Below are 19,269 nucleotides of genomic sequence, written 5' to 3'. Positions count from 1 at the left end.
AACAAAATGAAAATAAAACCAAACAGCTTGCCAACATCATTTTTGCCGTTTCATGTATTCCGTTACTTCCCAAGCCTGCACAAAATTTAGTAATTTTATTCATATTTAGTTTCTTTTGTCTTTTATTAGCATATTTGGTATTGGAGTAATCCAAAAGTCATTGAAAGTAATCCAGTTAAAGTTACTTTACCCAACCCTGGTCAGAGGTGCCTTGAATCGGCAATCATGACAGGAACAGAGTACAGCTAAAGGTCCTTGTCCTTCTCCACTGAAGCAGGGACCAGAAATGACCGAGCGACCTTCTCCTCACCACACGAACAGGAAACAGAAGCGGCTGAGGGGCTTTCTCCTCGCCTCTGGGACTGGAAAAGAAGCAGCCGAGGGATTTTCTCCCCGCTGTTTGGAGAGGAAACAAAAGCGGCCGAGGGACTTCTTCCTCACGGCTGGGACAGGAAACAGATGCGACAGACGGAGAAAATGGATGTTTTATGCTGGTTCCTTTGGCTGTCCCTCAAAGACAGAACAGTTAGAATGTGCAGTATCAATTTATTTTTACTATGCATTTCCAATTTTATCCACTGCATTTTTCAGTATACAGGGGGGACCCCGATTATAACGTGCACTTTCATCTATTTAGCCAATTAGGGTGGACCTTATAGTCTGGAAAATACAGTATTGTATTTGTTATTTATTATCATTTATAATGATTTTTTAAATTATTAATTACTATATGATATAGTACTTAATATGTCCTGCAATGTGAGACATTTTTCTCAATTAAAGGAAAACATATTTTAAAATACAATAAAATAAGAGAAAGTATTATAAGAAGGGTATTTTTTGCAGTGTGGTAAAAATGGTATCTTATGTGTGTGTTTTGAGTGCTTGTACTCGTCTGAAAAAAACGATATCAAACATCAATAATTGTATAGCTTTTCTGAAGGTTGTTGCTCCAGTTTGTCAACTTTGTGATCATTTCAAAATAAAATACATGCACAAAAACCCTACTAAAGAAATATTACAAACATACTACCATGGTCATTCTATAATAAGACTGTAATACAATAATACTACTACAGAAATACTAAAAAAGTACTACTGCAAAAACAATACAAAAATACTACTACTGTAATACTACAATACAGAACCAATACTAAAAGGTACTACTGCAGGTATACTGCAAAAATACTACTAAGGTGATGCCACAATATAGAATACGACTATGACTATCACAGAAATTAAAAAAAAATATGACTACAAAACTACTACAGTATTATGTGTTTATTTTGAAATAAAAATACATGCATCGGTGCTCAGAGTACTCCAAAAGTAAGTACACCTGCATAAGTATTTGTCTGGGGGGTGGAATGGTGTCGGACAGCAATACTTTCATCGCTCTTCTGCTAGTTTTTGCTTACAATTTTGTACTTCTTTTCGATTTTCAAATAAAACATGATCTTTTCGTGATTGAGATTGGTGAGTACTCCAAGAAGTACTACACTTGCATGTATCGGTGTAGAAAATATGTATAAACATCATTTGTACAGACTCCATTATCGTTAACTTGATTTTGAGCGGATGCAGCTGCCCGGTCTGTCGTCTTCCCGTTGCCCGGCAACGCACAATTACAGTAAATTGGTTTCTTTAGTAGTTGAAACCGGAAGCCACACTTTCACAACAAATCTATTGGCTAATTCTAATTCTAACGCAGAAAAAGATAATGCTTTAGTTTTTAAGCGTCTGATTTCAGTGACTGGGAGTCCGTTTGACGTAAAGCGCGCATGAATTGGGAGCAAACATAGAAACGAAACGCAAAACTTTCAGAGTAAAAGTATACACAAATTCTCGTAGCACAAAATTTTAAAAAATGCCGTCATCAATAAATGTCCCAATCTACACAAAAAGGACAATGATAAATATTTGTAAACACCTTGATTACGTCACAGTAGGTCATTTCCCAGTCAATCACGCACAAAAATACAATAAGCTAACAAAGAAACCGGAAACGTCACAACTCAATTGATGTGCTTTAATTATGAACGTTTTAACAATATGATTAAATGATTTATTACCAAACAAAATATGGAATATATATTTGCTACTATTCTAAACTGACTTATCTCGATTTTTTTATTTTCATTTTTGCCAGAAATTAATAAGAGAGATATGTCCTTATGAATTGGCTGCAACAACAAGAGAAATATTAGAGCTACATTATCTTTTCCCGGCATGTATTGCTAAGGTATCCGATTCCAGACTGTATTGCAATATAGAGAAAATAAAGTTTTATCCTCAAAAGCCCTCGACAATTTTCCTAAACCAAAGCAGCTCACAACTCAGTTTGCTCATGTATAATGAATTATTTGCAAATTATCTTAACGTGCAATAAAAATATTGTTGTTGTGAATTAATGCCCTAGTTAACGCAAATAAATCACAATATATTTAGTTTAACGTGTAAATTACCTGACAACGGACCCAAAAGAGGGGGAAGCAGGAACTCAGGCAGGGGTGCTTAAAAAAGGATGGTCTTTATTAACAAAACCAGGAGCAAAGTAACAAACAATCAAAAGGGGCACAAGGCAAGACCAAAATCCCCACACCAGAAACAGAAACAAAACCCAAATTGATGTAGTCATGACAAAATAATTGAAAATGATCCGACTACGTGTGCCTTTCAAACAGTCATTATAAGGGGTCAAGATATATAGGAACTTATTTGTGGCGTACCTGTGCCCAGTTCCAAACCCTGCTGGCGCCCCTGGAGGACCTAACAGATTCAAACATAAGCTCTGGCTCAAGTGCTGGATACCTTAACCCCCCAAATTTGAAAAAGATTAAAATATATTTTTTACGGAGGCTGCAGTATAGGACGACTGTACGTCTTTGTCCTTGGTCTGCGAGACAGGGAACCAGAAGTGGCCGAGGGTCTTTCTTCTCCCTGCCAAAACAGGAAAACAGAAACGGCTGAGGGGCTCTCTCCTCGCCGCCAAAACAGGAAGCCAGGAGCGGTCAAGAGGCTTCCTTCTCTACGCGAGACAAAATGCCAGGAGCGGCCGAAGGGCTTTCTCTTTGCTGCAGTGACAGGAAACCAGAAGCAGCCGAGGGCCGTCTTTTTGCTGCAGAGACAGGAAGCCAGGTGCAGCCGAGGGGCTTTCTCCTCGACGCCAAAACAAGAAGCCAGGAGCGTTCAAGAGGTTTCCTCCTCTACATGAGACAGGAGCGGCTGAAGGGCTTTCTGCTCGCCGCCAAGACAAAAAGCCAGGAGCGGCGGAAGAACTTTCTCCTGGCCTCAAAGACAGGAAATCAGGACCGGCCAAAGGTTTTTTTCCTTGCGGCCAAGACAAAAAGCCAGGAGCGGCTAAGGGACTTTCTCTTCACCGCCAAGATAGAAAACCAGGAACGCTGAAGGGATTTCTCCATGCCGCAGTGACAGGAAACCAGAAGCAGCCGAGGGCTGTCTTTTTGCTAGAGAGACAGGAAGCCAGGTGCAGCCGAGGGGCTGTCTCCTCACTGCCGAGACAGGAAGCCAGGAGCAGGCGTTACGCTTGTTCCTCACCTCAGAAACAGGAAACCAGGAGAAGCTGAGGGGATGTCCTTTCGCTTCCGAGACATGAGGCCAGGAGCAGCTGAGGGGCTGTCCTTTCGCTGCCGACATATGAAGCCAGGAGCTTTCTCCTCACCTCTGAGACAGAAAGCCAGGAGCAGACAATGGGACTTTGACACTTAGTGAGTCTGTTCCACGTCAAATGCACTCAGATGCAAAAAAATGAGAAAACCAGATTCAACTTTCACAACAAAAGCATTTGTAGAATGAGCTTAAATGCTGAAAACAACGCAAAAATTGTGTTTTAATGCACCCAGTCCAAGTAATGACATACTTTGTTGTGAACCAAAACAATTTTAAAGTATACATATAAAAAAAGCAAGACTATGTGCCCTGTTGGACTCTGTCCAGTTTATTTAGTCATCCATTCATCTGAAAAGGGTTAAGTTTCTTGTTCGTAAGACGAACAAAACAAAAAAACACTGATGTGAGTTGAAAACAATAGAGATAGAGATTTTAATATACATGACACAATATTTTCCAATACTTGGGGGGTTCAAAATGTTACAATAAGGGGCCAAGAATGTACAGGTAAAAGAAATACGTTTAAGGCAACCGCTTGGTAGCAAAGTTTGCACAAAAATAGTCTCGGTCATTCCCCGTCAAGTCATAAACGATCATATTTTTTCAAATCAGAACCTACTGAAAGTTTTTGGGCAAGGTTAGTATCGAAATGGTGGTTAGCAAAAATGAGAATAAAATCAGCACAGGAAATTGATTCGTTTTGTTTTGTAGAATCATGTTTGTTTACACTAAGAATTGAGAAGAATCCATTTCTGTCTTTTAAAACGTTTGACAATATGTACATAATTCCAAATTTTAAAGGGTACATGTGAACAAGTCTGCCCTCACTTGGTCAGAAAGAGTAACTACAAAGAGAAACAGATTGTTTTCTAGAATTGAAGTCATACAAAATATATTGCAGAGGTAAAATCTTAGCCCAAACCCGAAATTTGCCAAAATTCCCCCAACCTCCTCCCGAGTCCTCACAAATAAAATGACATTTTGGGTTTGCCTCAGGCTTAAAAGGCTTGTTTTACCTCTACATTGTTTTAATTTTTAACCACAATAAAATTAAAAAAATAGTACAATGAAAAATTAGTTGTGAACAAAATGGCTTCAATGTAGTATCAATATCAAACAGTAGACCCTCAGGATATGGCAACCCCATCTTACGACGTTTTCACCTCACGTTGTGGAATCAGATGTTTTTTTTAGCCCCTCTTTACAACATTTTCCCGAATATATAACATCATCAAAAAATGATTTTACAAGTTACGTCTCTAAGATGCCTGTCTGCTAGAGGTGCGCGGATCAATCCAAATATCGATATTATCGATACTAAGCAATTACTTGGATCGAGTCAACACCATGGTCCTGGAATCGATATTTCGCTCCTCCACCAAGCAGCGCTTCTCTAAGTCGATATCTCTCTCACCCAGCACCCTTAGTCTCGCTCTAACTTTATGCGTTTATGTGTGACTGACAAGCACATATTTAGCATTCCCTACCTGGCCTGCTGCTGCATCCAGCCTAGCAGGCGGAAAAGAAGGGCCAAATCCTTGAGGCCTCCCATACCAGAAGCTAAAAATGACAGAAGCGAACAGCAAGGATAATGGCAAGGGTAATTTGGGTGGGTAAGTGGTCTGCTACTGTGACCACACCACAAATTGACATAAACACATAAAAAAGCTCACCCTGTAGAAAACAATGGGCTCCAACAAAAAAATGTCAATGTGGTACTGTTGCGGAACAAAAAGGTTTAACTCAATTGTGACTATGGCAACAGGGTGAATGAGGGACTGTTGACACATTTTTTTGCATCACTGTCTTTATTTTCAAAACATTCTGCAACGGAAGGTAGTTTATTTCTCTAGTTGTATGGTATTTGTTTTTTTTAAATTGCTGCTTTTCAGCTTTTGTCCTGAAACAGTTTTATTAGAAATATTTCTAATTATTTTTGCAGTTACAGTATTCAATAGAAAATGAAAATGTTTTATTTCAAAGCAAAAAGGATCGGTATCGGATCAGTATCGATCGATATCACCCTGTATTTAATTGGATTGGATCAATCACAAAAATCCCAGTATCACTAACCCCTACTGTGTATCTGATTGATGTCATATAAATTGCTGGTCTGCTATTGGTTTGCATCCCATCATCATGAAAATGCATACAGGCTATTGGCTAAACTAACTCCCACAATGCCTTTCTGTTTTTTCAATCAGTTTTCGAATTTTGGTTGCTTCATAAAGATTTGACTGTAATGTAATCGCCTGTATGGGTCCCAAGGCTTGCAGGGATGCTAAAGGGAGAAGCAAAATTTCTTGGGTAAGGTTTCTATCCCTGCCATATGACAATATCACCACTTCAGAAGGGATTTATGTCTTATCCTGGAGGTCTACTGGAATAAGGAAATAAACAAACCAATAAATAAATAAATAAAAATAATTTCAGAGAAGTATTGAACAACATGTAGCTTTTAGATTCTCCATTTTGTTCTTCTTTGTGTGTCCGAACCCGAGTGTCGTACAGTCGGGGTCCCCAACCTTTTCGATGCCACGGACCGGTTCAATTTTATCGGCTGTTCAATTTTTTTTTAAATATCAAAAATAAAAATGCTATAATTGATAACAATAATAAAAATAACAACAACAGGACAGTCATATCCAATACGGTAATACCTTGATACTCAAATGACTACATTACAACAAATCGGTGTTTTACAACAATATTTGAGTTATTTTTGCTCAGGTTTTGAGCAAAAATTGGGACTTGAACACAGCCGAACGAAGGCATTGCCAAGTGAGATGAGAGGCCATTTTGGCTATGCTAGCCCAATTGGCTAGCATCATTTGTACAGAGGTCGCCAGTTGTACAACACATCTTAAGAGTTGATTGTGATTGAGTGTGTTTACCTTTTTATGTCAATAACAAAGGGTCCCAAGAAAGTCCGTGATGATAAAGGGCCCTGAGAGGTAAGTGATTTTAAAGGGCTCCAAGAAAGCTAGTGATAATAGAGGGTACTGAGAAAGTTAGCGATAATAGAGGGTCCCAAGAAAGTTAGTGATAATAGAGGGTACAGAGAAAGTTAACACTAATAGAGGGTCCCAAGAAAGTTAGCAGAAGTAGAGGGTACAAAGAAAGCTAGCGATAAAAAAGGGTCCCAAGAAAGTGAGTGATAATAGAGGGTACCGAAAAAGTTAGCGATAATAGAGGGTCCCAAAAAAGTTAGCGATAATAGAGGGTACCAAGATAATTTGTGATAATCAAGGGCCCTGAGAGGTTAGTGATATTAAAGGGTTCCAAGAAAGTTAGTGATAATAATAATAATAATAATTTCCTTTGTATTGTCATTCTTTGTAACAATGTACACAGAACGAAATGTCGATACACCTGACCCGTTGTAGCGAGCCGATGCAGCCGCAGCCAACAGAGGGCGCCGCCATTTTTACCAATGTTATAAGTCTTAGGTATGACTCGGCCGAGGCGCGAACCAGCGACCTCCCAGTCTATAGAGGGTCCCAAGAAAGTTATCGATAATAGAGGGTACCAAAAAAGTTACAGATAATAGAGGGTACCAAGATAGTTTGTGATAATAAAGGGCCCTGAGAGGTTAGTGATATTAAAGGGTTCCAAGAAAGTTAGTGATAATAGAGGGTCCCAAGAAAGCTAGCGACAATAGAGGGTCCCAAGGGAGTTAGCGATAATAAAGGGTACAAAGAAAACTAGCGATAAAAAACGGTCCCAAGAAAGTTAGTGATAACAGAGGGTACTGAGAAAGTTAGCGATAATAGAGGGTACCAAGAAAGTTTGTGATAATCAAGGGCCCTGAGAGGTTAGTGATATTAAAGGGTTCCAAGAAAGCTAGTGATAATAGAGGGTACTGAGAAAGTTAGCGATAATAGAGGGTCCCAAGAAAGTTAGTGATAATAGAGGGTACAGAGAAAGTTAACAATAATAGAGGGTCCCAAAAAAGTTAGCAGAAGTAGAGGGTACAAAGAAAGCTAGCAGAAGTAGAGGGTACAAAGAAAGCTAGCGATAAAAAAAGGCTCCCAAGAAAGTGAGTGATAACAGAGGGTACCGAGAAAGTTAACGATAATAGAGGGTCCCAAAAAAGTAAGCGATAATAGAGGGTACCAAGATAGTTTGTGATAATCAAGGGCCCTGAGAGGTTAGTGATATTAAAGTGTTCCAAGAAAGTTAGTGATAATAGAGGGTCCCAAGAAAGTTATCGATAACAGAGGGTACCAAGAAAGCTGGCGATAAGAGAGGGTCCCAAGGAAGTTAGCGATAATAAAGGGTACCAAGAAAACTAGCAATAAAAAACGGTCCCAAGAAAGTTAGTGATAACAGAGGGTACTGAGAAAGTTAGCGATAATAGAGGGTACCAAGAAAGTTTGTGATAATCAAGGGCCCTGAGAGGTTAGTGATATTAAAGGGTTCCAAGAAAGCTAGTGATAATAGAGGGTACTGAGAAAGTTAGCGATAATAGAGGGTCCCAAAAAAGTTAGCAGAAGTAGAGGGTACAAAGAAAGCTAGCGATAAAAAAGGCTCCCAAGAAAGTGAGTGATAACAGAGGGTACCAAGAAAGTTAGCGATAATAGAGGGTCCCAAAAAAGTTAGCGATAATAGAGGGTACGAAGACAGTTTGTAATAATCATGGGCCCTGAGAAGTTAGTGATATTAAAGGGTTAGTGATAAGAAAGAAAGAAAGTTAGTGATAATAGAGGGTCCCAAGAAAGTTATCGATAATAGAGAGTACCAAGAAAGCTAGCGATAATAGAGGGTCCCAAGGAAATTAGCGATAATAAAGGGCACATAGAAAAATAGAGATAAAAAAACGGTCCCAAGAAAGTTAGTGATAACAGAGGGTACTGAGAAAATTAGCGATAATAGAGGGTCCCAAAAAGGTTTGCGATAATAGAGGGTACTAAGAAAGTTAGCGATAATAGAGGGTACAAAGAAAGCTAGCGATAGAAAAGGGTCCCAAGAAAGTGCGTGATAACAGAGGGTACTGAGAAAGTTAGCAATAAGAGGGTCCCAAAAAAGTTAGCGATAATAGAGGGTACCAAGAAAGCTAGCAATAAAAGAGGGTTCCAAGATAGTCTGTAGGAAAGAAAAGTGAAAACCACAATCGAGTTGAAGAAGGGAAATATTGACAAAAACGAGAATGATGTACGAGTGGCTGCCATTAAAATGCTGCTAAAAGGTACAGCAAAGGCTTTCTAATGATTTTATACTTTTATCTTTTTGTTTTATTGTCTACAGTTTTGAATAATTAGCTCAGTTTAGGTACACATTTTATTCATATTTGTGGTATTTATGGTTGTTTAAGTACACATTTGATCAATATTTGGCTATTTATGGTTGTTTAGGTACACACTGGATTAAAATTTTGGTATTTGTGGTTCTTTAGGTACACATTTGATTCATTTTTGGGGTATTTAATGTTGTTTAGGTGAACCTTTTATTAATATTTGTGTATTTATAATTGTTAGGTAAACTTTTATTAATATTTGTGTATCTATGGTAGTTAAATTACACATTTTATTATATTTGGGTATTTATAGTTGTTTAGGTACATGTTTTAATAATATTTTGGTGCTTATCGTTGTTTCTGTACACATTTATTTGAATTTTGGGTATTTATGGTTGCTTAGGTTGACATTTTATAATTATTGGGAATATTTATGGCTGTTTAGGTACATGTTTTATTAATAGTTTGGGTTTTTTGGAATGTTCAAGAACGTATTAAAGTAAATACCATTAACCTGTGTGGAAAAAAATGTTTCAGTACTCGAAGTATTTGCTTCAACACCGATCCCAATTGGATTACAGGTCAAATATACAAGGTATTACTGTATTCGGGCATAATCTGATTAAAAGACGTAATTTCCGCATTTAACCCTTGACTTTAAAGGGACAGTGTGTAATATTTGACCACTATACATGGCTGCCTTGTGTAGTGAAAGAAAAAATGAGTGCTGAAAAGCACAAGAAGAACTAAATCCAGAGACTCAACGAGACCAAAACGCACTGTTTTCCTTCTTATTTTTTACCCAGCCTTCTTTGGATGAAAGAGAAAAAAAAAAGAAAAAAAAACTGAGGAAATAAAGAAAGAAGGGAAAAGAATAGAAAATGAAAGAAACAGGAAAAACAAAAAAGAAAATGAAAAAGGGAAAGTTGAAGAATAAGAAAAGAAGGAAAAATAAATGATAGTTTGTTTTTTTTGCTCATGATTGAAATAATTTTTTTCATTTAAATAAATTGTGTGTTTTTTAACAACTAAGAGACACTAAATAATACATACTGTCCCTTTAAAATGATTTAATTTATATCACTCACCAAATTCAATGAATTACTGTCGCGGTTTAGTCCAAAAATGAGCTGCATTTCTGTATCCCGTGAGTGACTAGCAAATACATTGACTTACACTATACACGGATGGATACGAGTGTGACATTTTTTTTTCTTACAGTACCGGTCCGTGGCCCGATGGTTGGGGACCATTATCCATATTCTTCTCTTCCTGATGCACCATCTTTACTTTTCCATCCTCCTCGGCTTCAAAAGAGGAGACGATCATCTGCGGGCTGTTTTTACTCTTCAAAACCAAACAAAAATGGCTGACACACATTGATATTTTTATTATTACTACTACTACTATCACCCTGCATGGCAGAGACATGATTTCCATCCCAGGCTTTGGTTTTTAGATTTGTCAAAGCAACAAGGACGTGCATCTTTCATGCAACTACTGCATATGCACGTGTTTTTGTGTGTTTTTTCGTGTACTGTTCAGGCAGTCCTGCATCCTGAGCACTTGGAAAAAAAAGAATATATATATATTTAAAAAAAAAAGTGAGTATCCACTTGAATTGTCCACTGTCACCACACAAAGAGTCACTGTTGCTTGGACGCACTTGGACGAAAAAGATACGTGAGGACGCAAGACCTGCAAGAAGTACACAAAACATGAATTTTAAGTACACAAAAGCTTTTTATAACTGAAGAAATGTTAAAGGTAAATATTTAGCTTTGTTTTATCAGTTGGGTTTTTTTGGGTTGGTTCCACTAGGGTCACTATTTCCTGTGGTGCATCTTGGGTATGTACAGCCAGACATGGGACCAAGTCACACATGTGCAAGTCTCAAGTAAGTCTCAAGTCTTCACCTTCAAGTCCCAAGTAAGTCCCAAGTATTTTTTTCTTGGGCAAGTCAAGTCACAAGTCAAGTCCCGAGTCTTAGATTGCCAAGTCCAAGTCAAGTCACAAGTCATAAAAACAGCGACTCGAGTCGACTCGAGTCCAAGTCACTAAGTCTCAAGTCCCCATGTCTGTGTACAGCCTAGTGGCGCCTATCGTTCTCCAGGCCAACATGTGTTCCACCACTGCACTATGGAATCTGGCTTTATAATTTTGCCTTCTCTTGCGGTCTACTCTATTTATTCACATACAATGGAAAAAAATAACCTTCACTTGTGGTGTAGAGCAGGGGTGTCAAACTCATTTTAACTCGGGGGCCACACGATAGAACAGACATTCTGTCGGGGGCCGGACTAGTAGATTAAAGAGAAAGAAAAAGAGATAAAGAAATAAGAGAAAGAGGGGGGGGAAAGGAGAGAGGGCAGGACAAAGAAAGAAAAAGAGAGAGAAGGATAGAGCGTGGGAAACAAAAGATCAAAAGTCGTGAGAGAGGGGGAAAGGAAAGGGAGAGAAAGAAAGAAATCCAAAGAGAAATAGAAGGAGAGAAAAGAGAAAAGAAAGCGCAAAGGGTATGAAAAGAGACAGAGAAAATAGAGAAAAGGAAAAAGAAGTTAGAGCAAAAGAAGTTTAAAGACTCAGAGAGGGAAAGAGACAAAGAGCAACAAAGGAAGAGAAAAAGAGAGACACAAAGATTGAGAGAGAGAGCGAGAGAGAGCGAGAGAGAGCGAGAGAGCGAGAGAGAGAGAGAGAGAAATAAAGTACAGTGTCTTTGTGAGAGGCACCTGGCTTTGGCACCATGAAGTTGACATATTTCAACCTGCAGCTTATTTTTCTCTTGCGCTTCTCTGAGTGTTGTCTCGCGGGCCGGATTCAATCCCTTAGCGGGCCTGAATTTGCCCCCGGGCTGCCTGTTTGACACCTGTGGTGTAGAGCAAATAAGCCCAGCACAAAAAGGACTTCCAGCTTCTTTGTTTCAGGATGCTCCTTTGGAATGGATGGAACGAAGGCGCCCCCTTTTGGACAGTTCCCGAACGTACCAATTCACCATGTACCATAATAAAATCTGATAACATGAAGTTTTGAATGTAGTTAAAATATCCAAGGCTATGTATTGATAAAATAATGTTCTCACCGTACGTAATTATGGCGATTGGAGGGGCATTCTCAAGTACAGAACATTAAACAAATTTCTCACATCTTTGGCTTTCTAACAAGTTGAGCAACTTCAAACACCGTCATCCGATCCTGGTGGTCTCAGATATCTGAGACCAAGCCCAAAGTTGCATGCTCTAGTCAAGCGTCCACTTTCCATATAAAAAGAGGAGCTGATCAATAGTCCTCTTTTCTTCTGCCTGGCTTGTGGGTCTCACACGAGGTCGCGCCAACCGGCCGTGCTGGCCTGCATTGCGGCCTTGTGGATAGCACGTTGCGACCATCTGGAGCACGAGACCAAATGTCTCCGCAACATCAAGTAAGAGGACGGTTTCAGATTTAACACCATGTTTGCTGTTTTTTGGGAGTGAGCGCTTTTTTTTTGTACTAGGTAATCTCCTAAATCGACTAGCATTAAAGCGGGAAACTTTCTTTTTGTGCCAGTAACTACCATACTTTCAGCGGTCGAAAATCCCCTACCTTTTTCAGGTTATTAATTCCCTGTGTTAATAAATTGTGTGCACTATTTCAATCAGCCTGTTTCATTGAATCTATTTTCCTGGGATTGGTAATTCATATCAGAACTCAAAGAACTCAAAGTAATAACGTAATTCATCTTACTTTTATCAGGGTAGGATATTTTAGCATCCTTCAGAGAAAAAAAAGATTTATGATGGAGCACCAGTAACACCTAGAGGCAAATTAATTTACTGATTTGCAGTAAAGAATAATTCAATTCAATCCTAATGATTTTCAACTGATACTTGACATTGCTAATTTGAAGCATTTTTCATATTGAATTTTATTCTTCCCTTATATTCATTATAATATTTATCCCAGAAATACAAAATCGACAAACTGGACTCATTTTGGGTATTTTATTTAATATTTTTAATGTTTCTATTAATAATAATTATTGCTCATAATCATCAAATATGTTCGCTTTTTTCGCTTATTTTTAAGTACTTTTTTAGTATTTTATTTATTTAGTTATTTTATTTTGTCATATTTTAATCACAATGTTTATCAACAATTAAATGCAAAAGATAATTTGCAGAAATTGTTTATCAATAGATATAATCACTTTTTTCCTTCTTTTTAATTTGTAAAAGATAAACAGACGACCACTATAAAAACAAATAATATTTTCTACAATTTTACTTTTGTCGTGGAAAGAGCTAGGTCTGGCACGCGCATTTCCAACGAATTGTCAAAAGCCAGCAAAAGCAGACATCTTTGGATCAGTTTTTCAAGAAACAGGAGGAAAAAAGGTAAATTAATATTTCTATTAGTTCTTTTATTCTTTTTTTTTTAATTATGTGCCCCTCGTTTTATGTTTATTGTGCAATAATCTTGTTCTAACATGTATTTCTTTCATGCTCTTTTATTATTTAATTAAAAAATATACTGTACTTTTGCTGGCCTTGGAACGGATTAGCGCATTTACATTCGAAATGCGTCTCTTCTTACAAAGTTTTCAGGTTACGAAGGTTCTTCCAGAACCAATTCAATTCTTAAGTAGAGGTACCACTGTAATATATTCGTAATTACTATCTAACTATATGGCACTGGCTATTTTGAAGGGTGACGTGACCCTCAAAGACGTGACGTAAACAACTCGGAGGTGAGAGGAAAACCGGGCCATTGGCGTTCTGCAGCCAAAGTAACGCACCGCTTTCGACTGTCAGTAACAGCGTTGTAACAGTAGAAATAAATCATTACCCCGTAACACATTTTTAACGCGGTTATTCCCAAAACTGACGACTGACATGTTTCACGACTCACCTCTGCCACTTTGCTCGCCAAACGCCTCAAGGCCAAAGGATAAAAGCCAGAGAAAAGAATAGAAATAGAAACAAAAACTGCCAGGAAAGAGGAAAAAAGACAGCAGGAGAGTTGGTGTGAGAATCGGAGGAATGTTAGTCACATCAGAAAAGCAAAAGACACACAGTGCAGGAAGCAATCGAAGGACTCCAAGTCTACCTTTTCCTCCAGGTCTTTAATCTGCCTCCTTTGGATTTCAGTCTTGCTCTCAAGATCTCGAATTCTCTGCAATGGGAAAAAAATCAATTCTTGATTGAAGGTATGCTAATTGTTATTGTCTCCTCCCCCTTCTGCATCCACCCGCTACTCCACTTGACCATCTCAAGTCAGACCAAATGCAAATATTTTTTTTTTTTCCTTTCATGAATATTTATTTATAATGTTTCCTAATCATATACACATACAGTGTAGTATTGATAAGTAGTACTTCCTATTTAGTATTTTGATATTCTTGTGTTTTCACCTCAAGTACCGTAAGTTCAGAACGCTTTAGGTAATTGCCGTTGGTTTCTATACCCCTCTATAAAGCAATTTCAGAAAGGATTAATGTCGTATCCCGGGGTGTACCGTATCCCGCTGAAGTCACGACGGAACGTGAAGGTACCTGGTGCGCTTGGTGTAGCAGCTCCATTCTCTCCTGCAGGATCTGGCAGTCGTATTCTCGACTCTTGCGCAACATTTGCCTCCTCAGCTTCTCTACCGCCGTCCGAAGCTCGTCGCGTTGATGCTCGTCCAGCGGCTCGCCATATTTGATCGCCTGGGAAAGAAATCGGCCAAAAATTGGCTTTCTTTTACATGTGATAATTTACCAAAATTTGATCCAAGAAACAATTCAAAATCTTTTTTTTTGTATGACCTTGTCCTGCTGCAAAGCATTGTATAACGTCGCTTCCAACTCCTGGATTTGCTGTTAAAAAAAGGGAAAAACAGGTAAAGAACAAGGCAAAGAATTTGATTGGTTAATAGTGATCACGATGAAAGTGACAGTGTGTAATAATTAACCACTAGAGGTCAGTGTAGCTTACAGTGAAATGGGTGCATTTGAAAAAGACACACTACAGAAGATATTTAGCAGAAAAAAAATCAGAAGCCTATGGCCATAATTTCTAGCCTGCAGCCAAGTGTCTCATTTGAGTGGCTAGAGAAGAAAACAGTGGGGGGAAAAGGTCATCTAGTGGTCCAATATTACACACTGTCCCTTTAAAGTGTAAAAATTGGCAGTATCTTATGGCACTTTAATCTCGGATGGAAGTTTAGTTTTACCATGTAGGCCTGATCCAGGGCTTGTTTTCTGTAGTCCAGTTCCTCCTCCAGGTATCCTTTCTGTTTACAGAACATCTCCTGTTCGGGATCAGACGTTAAAGTGTAAATGTTAATGTTAATTAACATGAATGAGTGTTAATCGCTCACCATCTCAATCTCCAAGTCCATCATTTTCTGGTGGAGGGCAGCCTCAGTCACCTCAATCTGTTGAATCCACTACAGGGCAGAAAAGAAAGAGCAAAATGTCTCAATTCAAATCAATGAATACAAAAAATAAATACAATTCTATAAAACATACATAAAAGTATAAAAACTAAATAATGACATAAAAATAGAAGATGAAAAAATATGAAAGATAATAGATTCAAATAAAGTTTTTTTTAAAAAGGATATTTTTGTCGAATAAATAAATAAAACAAAACATGGTAATTTGTTCCAAAGTTTCACTCCACATACAGACACACAATTACTTTTCCTGGTGGTTCTCACCGGTTGGATTTTGAAGTTCCCCCAGGTGAATAGTTTTTGGATGTTCTCTGAAGGTATATCTTGGTTCACTTTAAATAGTAGTTGTGAAGTGAAAAACTCCACTAGAACCAAGTTTTAATCAATTAGACTGCAAAAATATCCTGCTTTTTGTATAATTCTTTTTGCGTGTTTTGGAGTATAAAAAGGGGATGGAGTGAACTTTTGGTGTTATTGCCCCAAAATTCTGCACAGTATGTTAAATGTGGTAAAACTGAGAACAATAAATGCATTAAAGTTTAAAACAATATGGATTTATTAATAATTGAAATGATCTTAGATACCTTAGTTTGTATGTGTCTTATGCGTGTTTTCTAATTTAAATTACTGTCTATAGTAATTCCTAAAAGTTGTATTTCTGATACAATTTATATGGCAACATCATCCATTTTCACCGCCATGTCTAGATTTGCCTTGTGATTATCAAAGAAATATAAAGATAATTGATTTATATCCATCCATGTTTGTAGGTTAATTAATTCACTATTAATATTTCTTTGGACTAAAAATTTTTTAGTTCCATCTGCAAATATGACTAATTTTAATATTTTTTAAACAAAAAATATATCGTTAATATATATGCATTAAATAGCTTTGGACTTAGGACAGAACCCTGTGGTACTCCACGACACATGTCCAAGTATCCAGATGCCTCCCAGTCAAATAACTTTGAATCCACCACAAAGCCATTCCCCTGATGCCATATCGTTCCAGTTTTTTAAAAAGTTTATCATGATCAATGAAATATATATTTTATTTTAAGTCAATTAATATCCCAGCTGTGTATCACTTCTTTTCTATACTATTGGTGATTTCCTTGTTATTGATCTGTTTTCCCTAAAACCATATTGACTTACGGTAATTATTTCATACTTATCTATACATTTTTATAGTCTATTATAATAAAGTTTCTCTAATATTTTAGAGAACTGAGGAAGCAGAGATATCGGTCTGTCATTTGTGAAGACTTGTCTGTTGCCATTTTTGTATATTGGTATCTCTTTTGCTATTTTCATTTTATTTGGGAATTTCCCCGAAATGATAAAATACATATATCGTTAAATGGTCTCACAATTCTACGAATCTTCTGTTGAACTGATACCATATCTATGTCAAAACAATTAGTAGACGATTTGTTTTTACAGTTGTTTACCATGTCTAAAATCTATGATTCCGTTACTCCACACAAAAGTTTTTATCAGTGACTCGAATTGTTTACTACAGCAGCTAGTTCCGGTCTAACATTTACAAAAAAAAAAAAAAACGATTAAAATTCTCCACAATTTGATTCAAATTTTAATTGTCACTTCTTATCAGTGAAATAGTTTACAATATGACCTTTTTATCATGATATTTAATATTCCCCAAATACCTTTCATATTGCTTTGGTTCTTGTGTTATAAATTGTTATAGTATAATTACTTACTAGCTATTACTATGCCTGTCAGTTTGTTTTATGTTTTATATCCGGATTCCTTGGTTCTTACTTAAATACATTTTTTTTTCTTCTTGCAAGCATTGCATAAACCCTTGGTTATCCACGGATGCTTTACTGTTAATATTAATCTGTTTGATTGGACAATTTTTATAATACTCTGTATTGAATATTTCCAAAAATATATCAAACACACTATATTGTCTGTACCATATATTGTATTCCAGTTGTTTAATTATCCATCCATCCATCCATTATCTGCACCGTTTATCCTCAGTAGGGTCGCGGGGGTGCTGGAGCCCATCCCAGCTATCTTCGGGCAGTGGGCAGGGGACACCCTGAACCGGTTGCCAGCCAATCGCAGGGCACAAATGGACAGGCAAGGTAGCTCTTGGTGTAATATATTTTGATTTTATATTTTGAGTCTTATTTCATGATCTTTCATAAAAATCAATTTGGGTTTTAGGTCATTACATGCTTTGTTATTTGTCATTAGGTTCTCAATACAATAGCTAACTACTCGATATATTGCTGTTTGTTGAATTTGTCCAGATCTTCCAAATTCTTTACCAATAATATTTTAGCTTGTACTGGTGTCACGTTCAGTTAGATGAAAATTTTACAGTTAGTGACCCAAAAATGTTGTATTTTATAGGGCTTTTAGTGTTGTCTTGCTTTCCTTTTTTTATTAGTTCTTTCAGTTGGTGAATCTAATGATAAGTGTGCGTGCTCTCGTTCCTCCTGGGTAGCCGGTGACAAGCCTCGATGTTCTCCAGGTTCATTTCAATGCCCTTACTGGAAAGGAAGGATGCAACTTGCGGCTCTACGAAGCGGGTTTCTTCCTCCCTGGGCTCCCCGACTCTCGCAGCCACCGCCGGTGATGATAATCACTTTGTTCACCCGGGTCTATTGTTCTATCTCGACGACCCGCCTTTCCAGCTCCCAGATCCTCCTATCTCTCTCTGCATTCTGGAGGCACAGAAGTTGTACCTCCTACAGAAGCCCCAGAAGTAACTTCTGGTCTACTGTTACTGACGCCACATCCCCGCAGTCGATTGCGGATTTAAGGTCCTCGACCTCAATCGATGTAGGCCCTCTCTTTGCCGGCATACTAGCATGTATGCTCGTGTTAGTTCAGCATGCTAGCTTGTAGCACCGGCGAGCAAACGACTCACGAGACCGGGCCAGAGATCGAGATGGGCTGAAGAGCTTTGACGATGGACCGCGGATCCAGGACCTCAAATAACTCCCCCAGTTTATACTTGTTTTTTTGGGGTTTCTCCCAAATGTAATTATATATATATATATATATATATATATATATATATATACGTAACCTATAGTTTTCATGGACAATATCTATGTGATTGCAACATCCTTCGCTGTCTAGTAATCCTGAAAGGGGGATGTCACATGTGTGGTCCCTTCTCAAGGTTTCTTCATTTTCCTCATGTTGAGGTTTTTAAGTTTTTCCTTGCCCTCATGTTGGTTCCAGATCAGGGGATGATGTAATAATAGTCTGAAAAAATAGTCTGTGTAATAACCTGTGCATCCCTCTGAGACTCTTTGTGATTAAGGGCTATACAAATAAAAATGACTTGACTTGACATAAATATTATATAATATAGTGAAATTACAAAAAAAAAAAAAAAAAAAACATCCTACAAAACAGATCACACTTTTTTACCTTTTCTGCTAAAGACAAAACGGTGCTGGCCTGAATGATGGCCACTTGTTCTTCATTCCGCAAGTTCTTTGAAAAACAGATAATACATCATATATGTCCGTTTATAACATTCAAGGAAGTCATGAGAACGCGTGACGGCAGTTACCCCGTTGTCCCCTAGGATATCTAGGAGTTTGATCAAATCGGGTATGCAGACATCCTGTGGGAGGAAAGCGTGTCCTTTAGATAAATGCGTTCACAGTAAATAACTTTCCCGTTGCGTACCTTCACTCCCTCCTTCATGCAGTAGATCTGCAGAGCGCTGACACCTTCTGAGAAAGGATGCATCCTCAGGTGGTTGAAAGGAGGAGACCTCCTCTCTCGCTCCTGCAACCGCATTGTTTTTACCTCATTCAATTTCATAACGTGTAGATACGTTTTCAGAAGCATTGTCTCTGAGTGCAAAGTAAAATATAATTTTGTTTCCAAACCAAAATAAATCAGGTTATTATATTTTTCACATACAATAGATAAAAAATGGAATAATTTATCACTTGGACACTGTTATGTTAATATTTTTGTATTCACTGA

The 19,269-nt window shown here is 37.8% G+C and overlaps 1 protein-coding gene across 2 annotated transcripts in view; it reads right to left on the bottom strand.

The window, feature by feature from the left end:
• Positions 1–10,236: 10,236 nt before the first annotated feature.
• The window catches only part of jakmip2 (janus kinase and microtubule interacting protein 2), a 46,239-nt gene continuing 37,206 nt past the window's right edge, over positions 10,237–19,269 (bottom strand). The window contains exons 15-24 of one of the 2 annotated variants that reach the window (XM_088320710.1): positions 18,964–19,065; positions 18,845–18,898; positions 18,700–18,765; positions 15,200–15,268; positions 15,053–15,130; positions 14,646–14,696; positions 14,394–14,546; positions 13,949–14,014; positions 13,751–13,827; positions 10,417–10,564 (exon numbers count right to left, since the gene is read on the bottom strand). In XM_088320710.1, coding sequence (XP_088176836.1) covers positions 13,777–13,827; positions 13,949–14,014; positions 14,394–14,546; positions 14,646–14,696; positions 15,053–15,130; positions 15,200–15,268; positions 18,700–18,765; positions 18,845–18,898; positions 18,964–19,065 — 690 coding nt within the window. In that variant the 3' untranslated portion in view covers positions 10,417–10,564; positions 13,751–13,776. Of the gene's footprint in view, positions 10,565–13,750; positions 13,828–13,948; positions 14,015–14,393; positions 14,547–14,645; positions 14,697–15,052; positions 15,131–15,199; positions 15,269–18,699; positions 18,766–18,844; positions 18,899–18,963; positions 19,066–19,269 lie in introns of both variants that reach the window. The other variant, XM_088320709.1, reaches the window with a different exon arrangement.

The sequence above is a fragment of the Urocampus carinirostris genome, chromosome 17 (genome assembly GCF_059441175.1).
Source record: "Urocampus carinirostris isolate Australia breed hairy pipefish chromosome 17, RoL_Ucar_1.0, whole genome shotgun sequence".
NCBI lineage: Eukaryota > Metazoa > Chordata > Actinopteri > Syngnathiformes > Syngnathidae > Urocampus > Urocampus carinirostris.
This window is presented reverse-complemented; position numbering and strand designations above follow the sequence as displayed.